Source organism: Antedon mediterranea, chromosome 3 (assembly GCF_964355755.1).
Source record: "Antedon mediterranea chromosome 3, ecAntMedi1.1, whole genome shotgun sequence".
NCBI classification, from domain to species: domain Eukaryota; kingdom Metazoa; phylum Echinodermata; class Crinoidea; order Comatulida; family Antedonidae; genus Antedon; species Antedon mediterranea.
Genome location: NC_092672.1, coordinates 4,004,749 through 4,028,380, shown reverse-complemented (window position 1 = coordinate 4,028,380; position 23,632 = coordinate 4,004,749). Strand labels below are relative to the sequence as shown.

At 30.7% G+C, this 23,632-nt stretch overlaps 3 protein-coding genes and 1 pseudogene across 3 annotated transcripts; 1 reads left to right on the top strand and 3 right to left on the bottom strand.

Moving 5' to 3' along the window:
- Positions 1 to 6,381: 6,381 nt before the first annotated feature.
- LOC140043256 (complement C1q tumor necrosis factor-related protein 2-like) lies at positions 6,382 to 21,407 on the bottom strand. Its single transcript, XM_072087759.1, has 2 exons — positions 20,788 to 21,407; positions 6,382 to 6,435 (listed from the first exon to the last, which is right to left on the bottom strand). The coding sequence occupies exon 1, from the start codon at positions 21,405 to 21,407 to the stop codon at positions 20,823 to 20,825; it is 585 nt and encodes a 194-aa protein (XP_071943860.1). The 3' UTR covers positions 6,382 to 6,435; positions 20,788 to 20,822.
- On the bottom strand, positions 6,423 to 22,555 carry LOC140044582 (complement C1q tumor necrosis factor-related protein 2-like; annotated as a pseudogene).
- Positions 10,359 to 11,185, bottom strand: LOC140043259 (uncharacterized). Its single transcript, XM_072087761.1, has one exon. It carries the CDS (start codon positions 11,142 to 11,144, stop codon positions 10,359 to 10,361), a length of 786 nt encoding a protein of 261 aa, XP_071943862.1. The 5' UTR covers positions 11,145 to 11,185.
- LOC140043257 (ribosomal protein S6 kinase-related protein-like) lies at positions 17,951 to 19,951 on the top strand. Its single transcript, XM_072087760.1, has 4 exons — positions 17,951 to 18,001; positions 18,260 to 18,377; positions 19,178 to 19,377; positions 19,718 to 19,951. Exons 1-4 carry the CDS (start codon positions 17,951 to 17,953, stop codon positions 19,949 to 19,951), a joined length of 603 nt encoding a protein of 200 aa, XP_071943861.1.
- Positions 22,556 to 23,632: the final 1,077 nt, after the last annotated feature.

Here is a 23,632-nt window from a genome sequence, read left to right as displayed (position 1 = left end):
TAATTAGATACAGGCAAAAAGGTGTATTTTTTTACTTGTGTAAACAGCGCCCTCAATCTTCATTTTCCGCTCAAAATACCACATTTTTATGTGGTTTCATAAACTTAACAGGTTATAACTTTGTTTTACTGATTATTTACAGTAACCTACGAAAGCCCATTAATGCCATTTTAAGTATATGTTTTTCGAACGTAATCCGTTATAACGAATTAGTAATTCGTTTGAACGGATTAATAATTCGTTTGAACGGATTAATAATCTGTTAATTACTAATTTGTTTAAACGGATTACTAATTTGTTCAAACGGATTACTAATCCGTTCAAACGAATTACTAATTTGTTTAAACGGATTACTAATTCGTTCAAACGAATTACTAATTTGTTTAAACGGATTACTAATTCGTTCAAACGAATTACTAATTTGTTTAAACGGATTAGTAATCCGTTCAAACGAATTACTAATTCATTCAAACGAATTAGTAATCCGTTTAAACGAATTAATAATTTGTTTAAACAAATTAATAATTTGTTTAAACGGATTATTAATCTGTTTGAACAAATTAGTAATTCGTTTGAACGAATTAGTAATCCGTTTAAACAAATTATTAATTTGTTTAAACAAATTAATAATTTGTTCAAACGGATTACTAATTCGTTAGAACGAATTAGTAATTCGTTTGAACAAATTAGTAATCCGTTTAAACAAATTACTAATCCGTTTGAACGGATTCCTAATTCGTTTTAACAGATTATTAATCTGTTTAAACAAATTAGTAATTCGTTTGAACAGATTAGTAATCCGTTCAAACGAATTACAACATATTCTTTAAATGGCACTTGTTGTATATGTTGCAATTGGTTTGAACGGATTACTAATTCGTTTGAACAGATTACTAATCCGTTCAAACGAATTACTAATTCGTTCAAACAGATTAGTAATCCGTTTAAACAAATTATTAATTTGTTTAAACAAATTATTAATTTGTTTAAACGGATTACTAATTCGTTTGAACGAATTAGTAATCCGTTTAAACAAATTATTAATTCGTTTAAACAAATTAGTAATCCGTTTAAACAAATTAGTAATTCGTTTGAACGAATTAGTAATTCGTTTGAACAAATTAGTAATCCGTTTAAACAAATTAGTAATTCGTTTGAACGGATTAGTAATCCGTTTAAACGAATTACAACATATACTTTAAATGGCACTTGTTGTATATGTTGCAATTCGTTTGAACGGATTACTAATTCGTTTGAACAGATTATTAATCCGTTCAAACGAATTACTAATTCGTTATAACGGATTACGTTCGAAAAACATATACTTAAAATGGCATTAATGGGCTTTCGTAGTAACCTGTAATTTACATACCACTTTTATAACGTACTAGGTCAGTTTATGAAAAAAAATGAGAAAAATATTTCGATAGCTTGACATTTTTCCTGAGGTTATTACATGGTGCATGCTAAAAAAGATTTTGATTTTGTGCTAAAAATCCATCTTTTTGGTCCAGTACAAACAATCTTGTACAGCCATTCTTACACAAACAGCATATTTTATTGGAAAGATAATCATAATATCTATCCAATAAAATATGAATTGTGTGTATTAATATCTGCTAGATAGCTTTTATTAAACCAAAAAGATGAACTTTTAGCTCAAAATTATACGAAAGCCCATTAATGCCATTTTAAGTATATGTTTATCGAACGTAATCCGTTCTAACGAATTAGTACGAAAGCCCATTAATGCCATTTTAAGTATATGTTTTTCGAACGTAATCCGTTATAACGAATTAGTAATTCGTTTGAACGGATTAATAATCTGTTCAAACGAATTAGTAATCCGTTCAAACGAATTGCAACATATACAACAAGTGCCATTTAAAGTATATGTTGTAATTCGTTTGAACGGATTACTAATCCGTTCAAACAAATTACTAATTTGTTTAAACGGATTACTAATTTGTTCAAACGGATTACTAATCCGTTCAAACGAATTACTAATTTGTTTAAACGGATTACTAATTCGTTCAAACGAATTACTAATTTGTTTAAACGGATTAGTAATCCGTTCAAACGAATTACTAATTCGTTCAAACGAATTAGTAATCCGTTTAAACGAATTAATAATTTGTTTAATAATTTGTTTAAACGGATTATTAATCTGTTTGAACAAATTAGTAATTCGTTTGAACGAATTAGTAATCCGTTTAAACAAATTATTAATTTGTTTAAACAAATTAATAATTTGTTCAAACGGATTACTAATTCGTTAGAACGAATTAGTAATTCGTTTGAACAAATTAGTAATCCGTTTAAACAAATTACTAATCCGTTTGAACAGATTATTAATCTGTTTAAACAAATTAGTAATTCGTTTGAACAGATTAGTAATCCGTTCAAACGAATTACAACATAATTACGAAAGCCCATTAATGCCATTTTAAGTATATGTTTTTCGAACGTAATCCGTTCTAACGAATTAGTAATTCGTTTGAACGGATTAATAATCTGTTCAAACGAATTAGTAATCCGTTCAAACGAATTGCAACATATACAACAAGTGCCATTTAAAGTATATGTTGTAATTCGTTTAAACGGATTACTAATCCGTTCAAACGAATTACTAATTTGTTCAAACGGATTACTAATTTGTTCAAACGAATTACTAATTCGTTCAAACGAATTACTAATTTGTTTAAACGGATTACTAATTTGTTTAAACGAATTAATAATTTGTTTAAACGGATTACTAATTCGTTCAAACGAATTAGTAATCCGTTTAAACAAATTAATAATTTGTTTAAACAAATTAATAATTTGTTTAAACGGATTACTAATCTGTTTGAACGAATTAGTAATTCGTTTGAACGAATTAGTAATCTGTTTAAACAAATTAGTAATTTGTTTAAACAAATTATTAATTTGTTTAAACAAATTAATAATTTGTTTAAACGGATTACTAATTCGTTTAAACGAATTAGTAATTCGTTTAAACAGATTAGTAATCCGTTTAAACAAATTAGTAATCCGTTTGGACGGATTCCTAATTCGTTTGAACAGATTATTAATCTGTTTAAACAAATTAGTAATTCGTTTGAACGGATTAGTAATCTGTTCAAACGAATTAGTAATCTGTTCAAACCAATTGCAACATATACAACAAGTGCCATTTAAAGAATATGTTGTAATTCGTTTGAACGGATTACTAATCCGTTCAAACGAATTACTAATTTGTTTAAACAGATTAATAATCTGTTAAAACGAATTAGGAATCCGTTCAAACGGATTAGTAATTTGTTTAAACGGATTACTAATTTGTTCAAACGAATTACTAATTCGTTCTAACGAATTAGTAATCCGTTTGAACAAATTATTAATTTGTTTAAACAAATTAATAATTTGTTTAAACGGATTACTAGTTCGTTCAAACGAATTACTAATTTGTTCAAACAGATTAGTAATCCGTTTAAACAAATTATTAATTTGTTTAAACAAATTATTAATTCGTTTAAACGGATTACTAATTCGTTTGAACGAATTAGTAATTCGTTTGAACGGATTACTAATCCGTTTAAACAAATTAGTAATTCGTTTGAACGAATTAGTAATCCGTTTAAACAAATTAGTAATTTGTTTGAACGGATTAGTAATCCGTTTGAACAAATTAGTAATCCATTTAAACAAATTAGTAATTTGTTTGAACGGATTAGTAATCCGTTCAAACGAATTACAACATATACTTTAAATGGCACTTGTTGTATATGTTGCAATTCGTTTGAATGGATTACTAATTCGTTTGAACAGATTATTAATCCGTTCAAACGAATTACTAATTCGTTAGAACGGATTACGTTCGAAAAACATATACTTAAAATGGCATTAATGGGCTTTCGTACATATTCTTTAAATGGCACTTGTTGTATATGTTGCAATTGGTTTGAACGGATTACTAATTCGTTTGAACAGATTACTAATCCGTTCAAACGAATTACTAATTTGTTTAAACAGATTAAATCTGTTCAAACGAATTAGGAATCCGTCCAAACGGATTAGTAATTTGTTTAAACGGCTTACTAATCTGTTTAAACGAATTACTAATTCGTTTAAACGAATTAGTAATCCGTTTAAACAAATTATTAATTTGTTTAAACAAATTACTAATTCGTTGAAACGAATTACTAATTCGTTCAAACAGATTAGTAATCCGTTTAAACAACTTATATTAATTTGTTTAAACAAATTATTAATTTGTTTAAACGGATTACTAATTCCTTTTGAACGAATTAGTAATCCGTTTAAACAAATTATTAATTTGTTTAAACAAATTAGTAATCCGTTTAAACAAATTAGTAATTCGTTTGAACGAATTTAGTAATTCGTTTGAACAAATTAGTAATCCGTTTAAACAAATTAGTAATTCGTTTGAACGGATTAGTAATCCGTTTAAACGAATTACAACATGTACTTTAAATGGCACTTGTTGTATATGTTGCAATTCGTTTGAACGGATTACTAATTCGTTTGAACAGATTATTAATCCGTTCAAACGAATTACTAATTCGTTAGAACGGATTACGTTCGAAAAACATATACTTCAAATGGCATTAATGGGCTTTCGTATATTTTTGGGGAAAAAATGAAGATTGAGGACGCTGTTCACACAAGTAAAAATACACTTTTTTGCCTGTATCTAATTAAGTTTTAGCCATAATAATTTGAAAATAGTCTTATTTGATAGACAATTAAATTTTCTTTATATATAAAAAAAAAACAAACTTTATATTAAATACACATAATTCTGATAAATTCATGGGAAGTGCTTAAAATCAGCAAATATAACACATTTTAATATTATAACAAATGCTAGTGATGTTAATAAATTATAAAGTTAGTGATCATGAATAGAATTCTTTTACATTTCTATAAAATGTTGTTATTATACAACATATAAATGTAAATTGTTCAAACAATTTCACAAAAACAACCATTTTACGGCCCATAGTTTTTGAGATTATAGAAATATGTACTACCTGTACAGGTCAAAGGTCAATAACAAGATTTTGGGTCATTTTCTTGTAAAAGTTCTTATTAGACTGAATAGAAACATATACCTTCAGATTAATTTGAGCCCTATTTTAAGTTTGTCCAACTATTAGTTACGGAGTTATATGATATGTAGGTCAAAGGTCAAATATGCCAAAAATCATACTTCAGCCATTTTTGGACAAACTTTTCCATTAGAACGAATATTAATATGCATCTCCCAAATAATTTGACACTAAAATTATTTCATTTAATCCACGCGTTGCAAAGATATGATCATTTTGTTTTCAATGGGTCAAAACATTCAAATTGAGGTCAGAGGTCAAAGATAAATTTTAGAAATTTGACAACATGGGTTTTTATAACCAGCATGATTCAAATATTCATAAAACACAATGTTTACACTTTCCCCATGATCTGCACACGAAAATACATAGGGATCTGGACTATAACGCTGAATGGCGTCGGTAACGATGTCTGGAAACCACGCCCAATTTCTAGGGAATTGTCAGTAAGTATTCTAAAGTAGTGTAGTCTATTCCGAATGTACTATATTCCTATAATTGGTCATGGGATAATTTTTCTATCATTGTTTCATCTAAAACTCTGTCTACATTATCAAAGTTTGTGACAAAAAAAATTGATTTGCCCATATATGGATACGATGACCATATTTTGGCATATTACTACCATATTTTGTTAAAATAATGTGATAGTGTAGACAGAGTTTAAAAGTATGTTCAGTTCTGTATTTTATTCAAAAGTTATATATCAAGTTGTAACAAACTGGTTTTGGTGTCGTCATGAGCAATATTGCGATTCATATGAATTTTATAAGTAAAGTGTGCCAAGGAAAGAATTCAAAACTCAACCAAAAAAAAAAAAGAAGAGGCTTTGATTGAGTTACCCATACTGATATATTTCTAAGTATAATCTTTGTGCAGTACTACTACCAGCCATGGGTTAATAAATGTGTAAAACCTGTTTTTGCAGGTCAAATGTCAAACTACTGAGTGTTGACAGTCTTTCATTAATTAATTTAGAATTGTAGTGGATGAATTTGCTAAAACCTTCCTGATTTAGGACTGATTTGAGTGTGAATAGGCCAAAAGAAATTGAACCGCCTGCATAGTTCAACATAACATAGATTTACTCAAAATACTGAATATTAATATTTTATTTCTAACAATGTATTTAAACAATTTAGTTCCTCAAATGAAATAAATGTTATATCTATAATTTTTTAACTGGTAAAATTGACATCATTCATCTAAACTGTTGCATCTCAAGCAGAAATAATCAATAATTGCAAAAATAATATAATATTAAATTTAGCTTGTGTCATTTATATAGTTTGACTTCTAGATGCCTATTTGCAAATTAATTTAATAAACAAGTATTTGTTTATGTTTACTTTATGCTGCATAAATTAAGAAACCAGAGAATGAGCAGTATCTTCCAATGTCACTGTGGTAATAGTTAGAGGTTGAACCAGCTGGCTGAGTCCATACTTCATCACCTGATACTAGATCAAGAACCACCATTGTGCTTACAGAATTATACCCTGAAGCACTCATCCATGCAGACATTTGAATATTGCCATTTTTCATGATTCTTGTTACAATTTTACCACTACCACTTGATTTCATTGATGTCACCTGGAAAACATAAACACCTGGAATTGCACAGACAAACTTGCCTGTTTCTTTGTTGTAGTGATTTCCTACATCTGTAATTATTGTGTTATACTTCATTTGCTAGTGGCATGACGACCTGGGTCTGATGTAAAAACTACTGAAAAGGCAGATTTCTGCTGACTAGCTTGTTCACCCTTTTCTCCTTTTACACCATTTGCACCTGGTAGTCCAATGAGGCCTTGAGGTCCTTTTGGTCCTAATTTACCGGGAATCCCATCTAAGCCATTTCTTCCATTATCTCCATTCATTCCTTGTTCTCCTTTCATTCCTTGTTCTCCATTAATTCCTTCTTCTCCATTTATTCCTTGTTCTCCTTTCAGTCCTTGTGGCCCTGATACACCTGGATTACCATGATTTCCTGGAATGCCAGGAACCCCAGCTGTACAACAGCTATTACAAGCTTCAGAATTGGTTTGAGCTGCTGATTTTATGACATAGATTATACTAATCTGTATCACAATTGTTAACATCATATTTACTCTGAAATTCAATATAAAAACTGTATGTTAGCTTTTTTTACCTTCTAACTCATTTTATTAATTGCAATCTTATCTATACTATATTTATAAAAATGCTCTTTTTATAACATTTTTAAAATTAAATCAATTAATCATTGTCAAGCAGGGTTTCGTCAAAGTTTATTTTGCTGATCGTGATATCGTCATCGAGCCAGCATTAATAATATTCGTTTTTATATAGCGCCAAGTCAAGTCAAGTATCATTTATTGTCATTTGTTTTGAGAAAAAAACATAGAAATTCTGTTTGCTCTGTGTGCGGAGCACAATATCCAACGGACACAACACAAACTCAAAACAAAAACATTACAAAAACTGTCTACATGATGTTTAAGGCTCTAATAGCTCCTGGAAAGAAACTATTTGTAAATCGTGCCTTATTGGCCTTAATAGAATGAAGTCGCCGACCGCTGCGCATCAACTGGAACATACCGGATGAAATTCATCATCTTTGATAGCCACTGCCTTTTTCAGAAGACGATCCGAAAATATGTTCTCCAAAGGCAATTGTGCAGATCCATTTATACGTCTTGACTATTCTATTTAGGTCACGCTTTTCATTTTCAGTAGCGCTACCGAACCATACCGTTAAAGAATATGTTATGACACTCTATAACTGAGCTATAGAAGGACGACATTATTGCAGAGTTTATACCAAATGACGTAAGTCTATACCCATTTATACACCTGTGTGGAGAGAGGCAAATGTAAATAAAGTATCTTGCCTAAGGATCTAGCAATGTGGTGAGAGTTGGATCTCACGATCAGTAATCCAATGTCCAACACACTGCGCCACACGTCCTTTAAGCATTCTGTAAACCTTTTATTTCACAGCCTACATACGATTCTCCCAGGACCAAGAAGCGGCCTGGCTGTCCCAACCAGTCTGGTCCCAACAAGAAGTTTTGAATATGATATTATATAATAATTTGTTAACCAAAGAAGTTTGGTAGCTGAGTGGTTAGACACTTCACTATCATACAGAAAGACCCAAGTTAATTTCCCGATAAGAACAACTCAGCTGTAAATGAGTACCTGATTGAAAATGCTACGAAGGATAAGGCGACATGGAAAGGACCTGGCCAGCCTACCACGTAATGCTAAGGCTTATTACGTTGAGCTCCTAACAGCTCATTCCACTTTTTTTAGAATGGACTTCAGTTTGCCTTACAATAATTTCACATCGGTGACAAAATGTTAATGTATATAATAAAATAATCTCAAATAGGCTAATAGAACACAATGGTAAAAGAACATTTAAACAGAAATTGACTTGTATTAAATGATCTTCAGTTGTATTGCATTCCTAACTGGAGTACACCCATATTGTACCTTCTGTGTGTTTTAATATTGTTTTTCCTTCTCATTGCCAACATGTTCAAAGAAGGTTACAGAATTCTAACAAATCAGTACTACAGTAAAAGACAGTAATGTCAAAGTACAGAGTAGCAGTGAGAAAGTACAGTAGCACCAAATATCATCCTAAATATTATTAAAAGCTTAAATAACAATTTACTTACCAGAGATACATTGTTGTATTCTGGATGTCTTTTCTGTTGATCTGTAAACTGGATGTTTCCCTGTAATTTGCTGTTGTATGAATAAATCCAGTTTCAATTTTCACTCGACTTTTATAGATGAAATCTGTTCCTCACGTGTAAACAATATGTTGTCATTTTGCAATCGAAAACTCCCTAATTTGTCCATTTGCTGATATTATACAGGACATATCATGCGATTCCCACGACTTTTGAACTTGTTAAATGTTTTTTTTTAAACAAACAAGTACCTTTATTAGACCGGCTCTTTGTGTTACAATAACATTAGGAAAGGGAACTATTTAAACCGGATTACTAATCGAAACTTCAATATCCGATGACTTCCGCAGTTTTTGTGAAGTTCAATAAACTACCTCCCTCTCACATGTGAACATAGATAATCAATAATTCTTCCCATTAGGTAAAATAATAGGAAGATGCTGATTGGTCTATTTCTGAACGTCAATCAACTGGGTGCTTCATGTTTCTTAAAAAGTGTGTATGCGCATTCATGTCACAAGTTCTTACACGAAGAGCATATGTTGTAGTTATTTACTCCAGCCAAATATAAATATAATTTGTCCCATTACAGTACTATGTAAAACAAAATATGTAAATGTAGTCAAATATTTGTATAATTTGTCCAACATACAGTATAAATATGTAAAACAACATATGTAAATGTTATGTTTACATATTTGGTTTCTTACTGTAGTCAATATTATTATGATTTATCCTGTTTTTAAGCCTCTTCATATTTCATTGGTATATAATTCGTCTAAATATTTTGGAGGTGTTTTTATTTCTCTATTTCATTTCAAAATCCTCCCAAGTATTTTTACCATTTTGTCATGTTTTCTTTATGTTTAGTGCAATTTTGTAGTATTTCAAATATTTAATTGTTTTTATCAGAATTTATTGTTTCCTCTAACATTCAGTTCTGTTTTGTATTTTATGCAAAGTTATATGTCAAGTTGTAACAAACTGGTTTCCAGTGTCGTCATGAGCAATATTGTGATTCATATGAATTTTATAAAATAAAGTGTGCCAAGCAAAGAATTCAAAACTTTAAAAGAAGAAGAGGCTTTGATTTTTATCCAACTTTCTCACCTCACATAAACAATTATACCATATATAGTTCATAGTTCAACAAAATGATCCACTCAAAATACTGAATATTAATATTTTTGTTTCTAATATATATACTTGACATAAAAAATCACTAAACATTCTAAAAAAAAATGTAAACATTCACATAAAAAATGGTATTTATTTGACCAAAAGTTGTGAATAGGTAAATTGGCTGCTACCCAATGGGTTTTTGGTTGAATTTAACTATACTGTATATTTAGTAAAAGCATTATTTTTAAAATTTGTTCTTCTATTAAAACTGCAAAATAGCCTACAGCATTCAAAGTTTGTTATCTTCATTTTTCATGTTTTGGGGACAATACATTTTAATTAATAGTAATGTAGCTTGTGACATTTAGTTTGACTTCTAGATGCCTATTTGCAAATTAATTGTTTAAAACAATACAATTATTTGTATATTTTTACTTTATGCTGGATAAAGAAAGAAACCAGAGAATGAGCAGTATCTTGCACCGCTACTGCAGTAATAGTTATCGATTGAACTAACTGGCTGAATCCATACTTCATCACCTGATACTAGATTAAGAACCACCATTGTGCTTATAGAATTCAACCCATCAGCACTCATCCTTGTGGACATTTGAATATTCCTATTTTTCATGATTCTTGTTACAATTTGACGACCACCTTGTGATTTTGTTGATGTCACCTGGAATACATAAACACCTGGAATGGCACAGACAAACTTGCCTGTTTCTTTGTTGTAGTGATTTCCTACATCTGTAATTATTGTGTCATATTTTAATGGACCAATAGGACGACCTGGGTCTGATGTATAAACTGCTGTAAAGGCAGATTTCTGCTGACTAGCTTGTTCACCCTTTTCTCCTTTTACACCATTTGCACCTGGTAGTCCAATGAGGCCTTGAGGTCCAGTTGGTCCTAACTTTCCAGGAGTCCCATCTAAGCCATTGCTTCCATTATCTCCTTTCATTCCTTGTTCTCCATTCAATCCTTGTTCTCCTTTTATTCCTTGTTCTCCATTAATTCCTTGTTCTCCATTAATTCCTTGTTCTCCTTTCATTCCTTGTATTCCATTCATTCCTTGTGGCCCTATTGCACCTGGATTACCATGATTTCCTGGAATGCCAGGAACCCCAGCTGTACAACAGCTATTACAAGCTTCAGAATTGGTTTGAGCTGCTGATTTGATGACATAGATTATACTAATCTGTATCACAATTGTTAACATCAAATTAAATCTGAAATTCAATATAAAAACTGTAAGTTAACTTTTTCCCCTCTAAAAATTTTTAGTAATAATTGCACTCTTCCAATCTACCATATTTATAAAAATACCCCTTTCATTTAAAAAAAAGGTTGCAATCCATTAGTCAGAGTTTCGTCAAAGTATGTTTTGCACACTGATCATGATGTCATCATCAGCCAGCATTCTGCAACCCTTTTATTTCACAGCCTACATACGATTCTCAGGACCAAGAAGCGGTCTGGCTGTCCAGTTGTACAAGGAAAAAACAAAACTAAGCCAAACAAGATGTTTGAATATGATATAAGACCCAAGTTAATTTCCCAATAACAACAGGTCAGCTGTAAATGAGTACCTGATTGAAAATGTTAGGAAGCATAATACGGCATGGAAAGGAATTGGCCAGCCTATCACATAATGTCTTATTACATTGAGATCCTAACAGCTCATTTCACTGTGTTTAGAATGGACTCCAGTTTACCTTACAATAATCGGTGACAAAATGTTAATGTATAAAAAAAAATGATTTCAGATATGCTAAATAGAACATTAATGGTAAAAGAATATTTAAACAGAAATTGACTTGTATTAAATGATCTTCAGTTGTATTGCATTCCTAACTAGAGTATACCCATACTGTACCTTCTGTGTGTTTTAATATTGTTTTTTCCTTCCCACCGGCAACATATACAAGGAAGGTTACAGAATTCTAACAAATCAGTACTACAGTAAAAGACAGTAATGTCAAAGTACAGAGGAGCAGTGCTAAAGTACAGTAGCACCAAATATCATCCTAAATATTATTAAAAGCTTAAATAACAATTTACTTACCGGAGATACATTGTTGTATTCTGGATGTCTTTTCTGTTGATCTGTAAACTGGATGTTTCCCTGTCATCTGCTGTTGTATGAATAAATCCAGTTTCAATTTTCGCTCGACTTTTATAGATGAAATCTGTTCCTCACGTGTAATCAATATGTTGTGATTTTGCAATCGAACATTCCCTGATTGGTCCATTTGCTAATATTATACCACAATGTAAAGGACATATCATTCAATTCCCACGACTTTCGAACTTGTTAAATGTTTTTTTCCAAACAAACAAGTACATGTACATGTGGTTATCATTTATTAGACCGGCTCTTTGTGTTACAATAACATATATAGGAAGGGAACTATTCAAACCGGATTACTAATCGGAACTGCAATATCCGATGACTTCTGCAGTTTTTGTGAAGTACCTCCCTCTCACATGTGAACATAGATAATTAAGAATTCTTCCCATTAGGTAAAATAATAGGAAGATGCTGATTGGTCTATTTCTGAACGTCCATCAACTTGATGCTTCATGTTTCTTAAAAAGTGTGTATGCGCACACATGTCAGTTCTTACACTGAAGAGCATATGTTGTAGTATTTACTCCAGCCAAATATAAATATAATTTGTCCCATTACAGTAGTATGTAAAACAAAATATGATGTTATGTTTACATATTTCTTACTGTATTCAAATATTAATATAATTCGTCCCATTAATGTAAAACAAAATATGATGTGATGGTTACATATTTTGTTCCTTACTGTAGTCAAATATGAATATAATGTATCCTTTGTTTAAGGGTCTTCATGTAGATTATGTTGTAATAGTCAATATTAAGTTTTTATTTTTGATTTAGACATTTTAATTATTACATAATAATAATAATAATAATATTTTCTATTTTACAGTTTGATAACTTTGATTGGATTAGAGAAACTGACTTATAACAACAACACAGATTCGCCATGAAGTAAATCATCATTATCAGAATTCATTTGAAGATTGTTCTTCATGCTATGTGAACACTTGGACTGACTCCAGAGAGACCAAAGGCAGGAGCCTATTGAGCATGTTGGATTGACTAGTGCCCTTAGCCCTCCAAAAAGAGTGGCAGTCTGTTTAGTCCTCTACTAAACACCACACAACACTATTTGTAAATGATACAAAATATGAATTTTTATGAGTGTAATGGTACAAATAAAGGCATGAGGTGAATGATGAAAGCCTGGTTATATTTCAACAAGGCGAAGTCGAGTTGATATATAACCTTTCATCATTCACCAAATATTCATCACGAATATAAAGGATTCATTATTTGTTTTATATAACATCTAAATAGAATCCTGTCATTGGAATCAAATAAAAGGTAGGCTTAGGCTTACATTTGATTCACATTGACAGTAACATTTGGTGTTTTATAATATTATATTAAATGTTATATTTATATGGATTTTATAAACACACCTACTTTAGTGTTAATTATGTCAACAAACGACCAAACAACTAGATGTTTTAACCTTGCTAGTACTAACAGGCCTACTAGCTAGGCTGAAAGGCAAAACTTTGACAGGCAACTAGAACTCATCTAGGCTAATTATGTTTTTTCAACGATTTCATATCTTTTAGAGATATTCCCATTAGTTAATCAAAATCCTATAAACGATCTGAAGCTAATTTAAATGCCTTTTTGATCTAAATTAGTACATATATCTCTCCAGAAATGTACTTCCATCGCGAAAAACCAGTCATAACATTAAAATCGCCGCGAAAGTACAACATGGGTGGCGCTGTTGTATTTCAAACGCAATAGTATAAAACAAAATTTTTTTTTTTTCGTACACAAAAAAAGTACTGTTAAACGATCGTTTAATAGTGCGTACTATTGCACGCCATGTGATCCACAATCAAATGACAGGAATTTATTTAGATGTTATATGACTCTAGGATAGACTCCACTAACACACTACCTATAGAAGGGAATATTGAGAAGGTTAGGTTAAGTTATATTAGTAGCGACGTTGATTATTTAAGGGTCAATACTAACATGCATTATTGTCTAATGTTAGTGGTACTATTACAGTGCTGTGTGGTGTTTAATAGGACCAAGCCCCAGAGACTAAAAGCCTGGTGCCAATTGGATTGACTGGTGAACCCTCCAAAGTGACTGAAGGCTGGAGCCAATTCAGCTGGTTTTTGCTTAAAAAAGGACCTATTAAACGTGACTAAAAGCCTGAATAAATGTCATATAATTGTGGTATCTTTTCTACAAAGGCCTTGAAAATAACATTTAGTCAAATAATTGTACAGTAGAGAATGGCATGTATAGTAGGCCAATAAATACAGTGTAATAGGCCTATATAATCATTACTAGAAACCAAACTGCTCATTTTGGAATGAACTGTATATCAAACATAGCTCATATATCAACACAAGTTCCAAACATTTTGTTAAAAGCCAGGTGCGGGCAAAAAATTTCTATTGATCATACATTCCATTAATTATCGATCTATAGTTTCCCCTATGTTTCATAATTTTTGGGATTTTATTTGTGTTACACGAGTTTGTTGAAAATAAGCACTTTCTTATCAGTGGGGGATAGTTCAAATTACACAGTAAAATCTCTATTCGTTTGTACACACATTTTGTAAATAGAGAGGCATTTTAAAAAGCTATGAAAAATAAACGGTGGTAAAAAATGTTATCAGATGACTAAATATAGGTAATATAACTTGAATATTACATTTCTGATATTTTTATTCAACTTCAGATTTTTATTTTCATGCTATAGCAAAAAATTATCCACCGTATATCCACCATCTTTTTTCACCGTCTAGGGAGTCACCAGACATGTTATTACATTAGGTTAACTACCTAACTACTGAAAAAAAGTCTTCCTGGTTTTTATGGAAGAATTTTGCCAAATTTTGTATTTGACCATATTAAGTGAAATTCATGTTTTTTCGTCTCGATTTCTGTTACAAATATTTGATTTATGTACAATTAACCAAATATTAAATTTAAAATTCATGCCTGTACCTGAGCTTTAAATTAAAAAAATGTCTCTGGTAAGATTTGAACCTGCGACATTCATACCATTACATAACCAACTAAACTGTATAGATTTTCAATACACACAGACCTTTAATACAAGCTTGAATACGGCTTTACCACGTTAAAACACCGGTTCTCGTCAGAAGTTCTAAGTTAAGCCTTTAATACAAGCTAAAAAAAGATATACAGTACAGAAGAACCCCTCCTTTAGGACATCCCTATTAAAGATGTATTGTCCCCCTGAAAAAAATAATTCTCAAGATTTTTGTTGAATATGCCATTTTAATGTCACATAATAGTTCCACTTTGACCAAAAATTGGATCGAAAAAAAATTGATTTACCTGTAATTTAAAACGGCCAGCCAATTGGTTTTTGGTTGAATTTAACCATTTATTTTGTCATTTTATAAGTAAAACATTATTTTTTTCGTTTTTTTTTTCTACAGAAGTGATTTTTAACTTTATTAAAACTAAAAAATACCATATTCAAAGTCTAATTCAATTAATCTTCATTTTTCATGTTTTTGGGGACAATACATCTTTAACTTTATTAAAACTACAAAATAACATATTCAAAGTCTGATTTAATTAATCTTTATTTTTCATATTTTGGGGACAATACTTCTTTAAGGGAACATTTTTTGGGGTCCTGAAGGTGTAGTAGGTGTACTGTAGTTGGCTTCAAACAACATAGTAAATTGGTGTTAGATTTATGGTACTATTAGTCTACATTATTTAATTGTAAAACTTTCCAAGTTTTGCTACGTGCAATCTGTTTTAATATTTATTTTTAATCCAAAACATTCCTTTAATTTATATTTCAATTTCCATGTATAGTAAATATGTCAATGTATAAATGTACATACCATCAAATCTTTTGTTTTCATAAATGTTTTTTTTTATATATATTATTATATTTATATTATTTATATGTTTGTTTTGTGCAAATCAGGTGCAAGAATTTACAGTAAATGTTCAAATAAAGTGCATGTTGGTTGATAAAACATTTCATACTACTATCATACTACAAGTATTAATAATTTGGAGAGAAATTCCCACAAGTCTCCGACGTTAATTACCCTCCCTCGAACATTTCCTGGGGTCACCACTGGTTATAATAAAACCCTGTAAACATATATTAAATAGACATTTTTAATTTGAGTAGATTTTTCAAATATTATTAAAATTATACCTAGAAACATATTGAGTACTGCTATAAAAAAAAAGGCTTGTACACAAACATACCTGCATTCCACATATGCTGACAGTTTACCTCATTTTCAACATTAATTTGTGCAATTGTACCATTTTTGTCTAAACAAATATGCTCATCCAAATATGTCAGCATCACCAACATTGTCAGTTTATACGTTTTATATAAGTTGTTTTTTTATATGCAAATATTTGTGTTTTATGTAACAGTTATTACTTCCGCCAAGGAGTTTATATAATTTATTTTTTCATGTATCTATTATTAAATTATTTGCTAAAAAGCATGTCCTATTTCAGTTTAAAATAATTTAGATTTGTCTAAATTTTTATTTAGTAAATTTTCATTAAGAAATCCAATATTAAAAGAATTGATTGAAATGTCAAACATGAACGAATTTAGGTAAATGGTAGGCCTATATTGACTAGCAGGGGCGGATCAAGCATTATAGATTGGGGGGGGGGGGCGCTAAATATTTCATAAATAATAAAACGATCCGTCAAGTTGCAGAATAATAGTCATTATTTTATTTTTTAAAAAGATATGGCTGTTAAATTTTAGGGGGAGGGGGGGCTAAAGCCTGTTTAGCCCCACCTAAATCTTCCCCGCCTAAATCTTCCCTGATTAGTATACGTAAAATAATAGTTACTTAAGCAACAGATATTATTTTAACTTCTGTTCATGCTTGTCAACCCATAGAGATATTATAATATCTCTATGGTCAACCATAGAATGCTTGGTGGAGTAAAGCCTTATCTATACTATTACTATCAAACTTGTGACAAAGACATGTGATGTGCCCATATATGGACATGATGATGTCATATCACTACCCTATATTTGTGCAAATCACACATTTTTGTCAACTAATGTTTGATAGTGTAGACAACTTTAAACAGTAATTGGTGAATGCACTATCAAATGGTTGTTTATTGTTTTTTTTTTCTAATTTAACCAGGAATGTGCTGACGTTCCTGTTCCACAATTCAATTAATGCACCCTCATCTAATTAGTCTCTTTTTGTATCATGTTTTTTTTAAACTGTAAATCCACAAAGCTACAAATAAAATAAATATTAAATATACTTTAGTTTTTTCTTATTTCCATATCTATGTCATACATTCATATTAACATTTAGCTCTTGTTGGACAATTTGCCTTTTTGTAATGGAAACTTAATGGTTAATTCTTAATCAGTTACATACATTTCTCCAATGTTGATGCTGTATGTGAGCTGCATACCTAGATAAACTGTTGTTGAATTCAGATATGTATTGATATCGATATCTATATATAATTTGTAAGCTGTGTGATGACAGATTAAGATATCAGGATTTAAGATGATGATGTATATATTTATGTTTAACATGTGTTTTATTTACACAAATAAAGATATAGTTATATATATGTGAGAGTTCCATCAGCTGAGTGATCAAGCGATTTAAGGCAGAGGTGCTGCCAACCATAGCCATAAAATCGGCACATGTTCAAGGCACTCCACAGCCATAATCCTAGTGGTCTTCTCGGATAAGGACATACTAATCAATATTTTTTTTTTCAATAAATGCAAAAAAAATATTAGGGAAATCAATTTGAAAATACAAAAATATTTCAAATAATATAATTTATTTTGTTTGTTCTGATTTAAAGTAATGTATTATGCCACTCATGGAGATCGTATTCGTAAAGTTCTATTCGTATTCGTATAGCGATGGCTTTGGCATTTTTACATAGGGCAGGAATTATATATAGAGATTTAAAGGTATGTATTCGAAAAAAAGTAAAATATTATATAATAAGAATTTTTATTATTTATATATATATATATGCATATTAATATATAATAATAAAAGAACTTCTGCTATAATTATTTCTATTTTCATAGCAGATGCAGATTGTTCTGCTAGTTGAAAGTGGTCATATTCCAATTCTGGATTTTGGAAGTAAATTACAGTCAGAGAGTTTAAATTGGCTTGGCTGAAAGATTTAAAAGGCATTAAACATTAATTTTTCTTTTCAGATGGAGAATATTTTACTTGATGAGGGCGGTCATATATTTCTGTCCGATTTTGGACTTTCAAAATGGCTGAAGAAAGGTGGTAGAACGTCCAGTGTCTGTGGGACACTTATGTATATGGGTGGGTAATTGTATATCTATTATTATCTCTAATACGCGAGTCATTTTGCTATCTTTAAATAATATCATCCAAAATAGTTAATTTATTTCAATTTCAAACAAAGACAAGGAGAGGTAAATAAGAGAAAGGAATGCCATCATTGGGGTCATGATTAGAAGTAAAAAACTTGTCTCACCATTTCCCTAAGAGAGACAAAAAAAACATATATAAAAGGCTACCTTAATTAATGTTATATAAAATTATTGTTGGTACAGTGATAAATATTTATTTTTTAATTTACTTTTATAAGCTGGTAAAGAAACAGAATTTTTAATTGAAACATCAAGATTATTCCATATGAAGGGAACTGGAACAGAAGGATTTCTAAAATTATGTGAATGAGTTTTCTTAGTAGTATCTAACAATTTTAACATAGGCATAAGAAGCGTTTTCATAAAATACTGAAACATAAATATTGATAATTGAACTTTATTAATATCAAATAAATTAAAAATATTTAATCGTTTAAATAAAGTTTCAGATGGAAATCGGTAATTGTTCAACAGGTAGACAGTTTTTTTAAATTGATTAATAAAATGCTGAATTTGTAGTATGTAGTTTATAGTTATTGTAAGCTAGAATAGGAGATGCACAGAACTGCTTCCTTTTGTTGATTTTCGGCCCTACTACCTTTTTTAAAATCCTATATCAACCACCAATAACTAAACATGGTCACAAATCTAAATTCTGCTCTGTAATAGTCTCCAAATTTATACCATAGTTTTAACAGGACAACTAAACATCTACCTTAATTTTTTCAGCGCCTGAAGTACTAAATATGGGAGACTATGATCATTGTGTCGACTGGTGGTCACTCGGCATTATAATGTTTTGCTTGATGACGGGTAAATATCCGTTAAGCGGTTCCACCAATCACATTGAGATGTATAATAAGGTTATAAATAAGGAATTCAAGTTACCTCCATTTGTTAGTTATCCTGCTCAGGACGTCATTCTTCAGGTAACAGTTGATTCATTTTTAGTTAACTACTTTTTAATTAAATTTTTAAAATTCTCATCTCATAATCAATGAACTCGGAGCTACTATAATTTTATGCCGAAGCTACTATAGTTTTATGCCATATTATTGTGTGCACACAGATCCATTTCAACATTCTTTTTGAACATTCATTTTTTTGGCAACACAACTAATTTCTAGATCGTCGCAGATTGATAGCTCCCTAATAACACCACGTTTATATCTTTCTTTTTTGCAGTATACAACAGCCTGACCTTCGATGACCTCATAGTCTCTAGTAGTTTATGCATTTTTCTTTATGATCACTTTTTTTTTCCTGTAGTTACTCTGTAAAGATCCATGTGCAAGACTAAGCTGCTTAGCAACGTTAAAAAGAATGGAGTTTTTTGTTGGTATGTCTTTTGAAAAGGTTCTCTCTAAACAGACACCGCCAACTGTTTATTTGAAGAGGAAATTGCCAAAAACGTGTCAGGAGTTGACGCTGAATGGTGTCGGTAACGATGTCTGGAAACCACGCCCAATTTCTAGGGAATTGTCCGTAAGTATTCTAAAGTAGTGTAGTCTATTCCGAATGTACTATTCCTATAATTGGGCACGGAAAAATTTTTGTATCATTGTTTCATCTAAAACTCTGTCTACACTATCAAAGTTTATGTGACAACAAAATTTGATTTCTCAATATATGGATATGATGACCATCTTTTGGCATATTACTACCATATTTTGTTAAAATAGCTTCATAGTGTAGACAGAGTTTAAAAGTATGCTCAGTTCTTTTTTATATTTTATGTAAAGTTATATGTCAAGTTGTAACAAACTGGTTTCCAGTGTCATCATGAGCAATATTGCGATTCATATGAATTTTATAAAATAACGTGCCAAGGAAAGAATTCAAAACTTTAAAAAAAGAAGAGGCTTTGATTTTTAAACAAGGAACTTGCAGAGTTACCCATGCTGATAAATTTCTCTTAGCATAATCTTTGTAAGGTGTAGTACTACTACCAGCCATGGGTTAATAAATGTATAAAATCTGTTAAAAGTTGCCGGTCAAATGTCAAACAACTGAATGTTGACAGTCTTTCATTAATTAATTCAGAATTGTAGTGGATAAATTTACTAAAACCTTCCTAGTTCAGGACTTATTTGAGTGTGAATAAGCCGTAATAAAGTGTGTAAAGAAATGTAATTCTTTTGAACCGCCTGCATAGTTTAAACATAACATAAATTTACTCAAAATACTGAATATTAATATTTTTATTTCTAACATTTATTTAAACAATTTAGTTGCACAAATGAAATAAATGTTATATCTATAATATTTTAACTGGTAAAATTGATCTTAAAAAATTACTAACAAAAGCTTCTTTTGAATTAGCATCATTCATCTAAAGTGTTTAAAACAATACAATTATTTGTATATGTTTACTTTATGCTGCATAAAGTAAGAAACCAGAGAATGAGCAGTATCTGTTGATGTCACTGTAGTAATAGTTGTAGGCTGAACTATGTGGCTGAGTCCATACTTCATCACCTGATATCAGATCAAGAACCACCATTGTGCTTGCAGAATTATACCCAGCAGGATCCATCCTTGTGGACACTTGAAAACTCCCATTTTTCATGATTCTTGTTAGAATTTTACCACTACCACTTGATTTCATTGATGTCACCTGGAATACATAAACACCTGGAATTGCACAGACAAACTTTCCTGTTTCTTTGTTGTAGTCATTTCCAACATCTGTAATTATTGTGTCATACTTCATTGGGCTAAGGGCATGGCGACCTGGATTTGATGTAAAAACTACTGAAAAGGCAGATTTCTGCTGACTAGATTGTTCACCCTTTTCTCCCTTTACACCATTTGCACCTGGTAATCCAACAATACCTTGAGGTCCAGTTGGTCCTAACTTTCCAGGAGACCCATCTAAGCCATTCCTTCCATTATCTCCATTCATTCCTTGTCCTCCTTTCATTCCTTGTTCTCCTTTCATTCCTTGTTCTCCATTCATTCCTTGTTCTCCTTTTATTCCTTGTTCTCCATTCATTCCTTGTGGCCCTGCTGCACCTGGATTACCATGGTGTCCTGGAATTCCAGGAACCCCAGCTGTACAACAGCTGTTACAAGCTTCAGAATTGGTTTGAGCTGCTGATTTGATGACATAGATTATACTAATCTGTATCACAATTGTTAACATCATATTAAATCTGAAATTCAATATAAACACTGTATGTTATTATTAATTATACCCCTTTAATAACACATTTAGTAATAATCACACTCTTATCAACCAAACTTGTTTATATCAAAATGAAGCAAAAAATACCCCGTATTAAAATTTTGTAAAAAAAATGTTTAGAATCAATCATTGTCAAGCAGGGTTTTTTCAAAGTATGTTCATCAGCCAGCATTCTGTAATCCTTTTATTTCACAGCCTACATACGATTCTCCCTGGAGCAATAAGCTGTCCAGTTGTACAAGGAAACAACATAACTAGCCCAACAAGAAGTTTTAAATATGATATTTATAATAATTTGTTAGCCGAAGAAGTTTGGTAGCTGAGTGGTTGGACACTTGACTATCATACAGAAAGAACCAATTTAATTTCCCGATAAGAACAACTCATCTGTAAATGAGTACCTGATTGAAAATTCTAGGAAGTATGAGGTAGCGTGGAAAGGAACTGGCCATCCTACCACATAATGCTAAGGTTTATTACATTGAGCTCCTAATAGCTCATTTCACTTTGTTCAGAATGAACACAGGACTCCAGTTTACCTTACAATAATTTCACATCAAATGTTAATGTATATAATAAAATAATCTCAGATAAGCTTATAGAACACAATGGTAAAAGAATAACAGAAATTGATTTGTATTAAATGATCTTCAGTTGTATTTCATTCCTAACTGGAGTACACACGACCCATATTGTACCTTCTGTGTGTTTTAATATTGTTTTTCCTTCTCACTGCCAACATGTTCAAGGAAGGTTACAGAATTCTAACAAATCAGTACTACAGTAAAAGACAGTAATGTCAAAGTACAGAGTAGCAGTGCTAAAGTACAGTAGCACCAAATACCATCCTAAATATTAAAAGCTAAAATAAAAATGTACTTACCGGAGATACATTGTTGTTTTCTGAATGTCTTTTCTGTTGATCTGTAAACTGGATGTTTCCCTGTCATCTGCTGTTGTATGAATAAATTTAGTTTCAATTTTCACTCGACTTTTATAGATGAAATCTGTTCCTCACGTGTAAACAACATGTTGTGATTTTGCAATCGAAAACTCCCTAATTTGTCCATTTGCTGATATTATACTATAATGTAAAGGACATATCATGCGATTCCCACGACTTTTGAACTTGTTATATGTTTTTTTCTAAACAAACAAGTACCTGTGGTTACCATTTATTAGACTAATCGAAACTTAAATATCCGATGACTTCCGCAGTTTTTGTGAAATTCAATAAACTACCTCCATCTCACATGTGAACATAGATAATTACTAATTCTTCCCATTAGGTAAAATAATAGGAAGATGCTGATTGGTCTATTTCTGAACGTCAATCAACTTGATGCTTCATGTTTCTTAAAAAGTGTGTATGCGCACACATGTCAGTTCTTACACTGAAGAGCATACATTGTAATACTTACTCCAGCCAAATAAATATAATTTGTCCCATTACAGTATTAAAACAAAATATGTAAATGTAGTAAAATATTTATATAATTTTTCCCACATACAGTATTAATTATGTAAAACAGAATATGTAAATGTTATGTTTACATATTTCTTACTGTATTCTAATATTAATATAATTCATCCTATTACCGGTACATACAGAATGTAAAAAAAAATATGTAAATTTGACATTTACATATTTTGTTTCTTACTGTAGTCAATATTAATATGATTGATCCTGTTTTTAAGCCTCTTCATATTTCATTGGTATATAAGTTCGTCTAAATATTTTGGAGGTGTTTTATTTCTCTAGTTTTCATAGTTTTCAAAATCCTCTTCAGTATTTTTTACCATTTTGTCATGTTTTCTTTTATGTTTAGTGCATTTTTTGTAGTATGTCAAATATTTCATTCTTTTTATCAGAATTTATTGTTTCCCCTAACGTTCAGTTCCGTTTTGTATTTTATGCAAAAGTTATATATGTCGAGTTGTAACAAACTGGTTTCCAGTGTCGTTATGAGCAATATTGTGATTCATATGAATTTTAT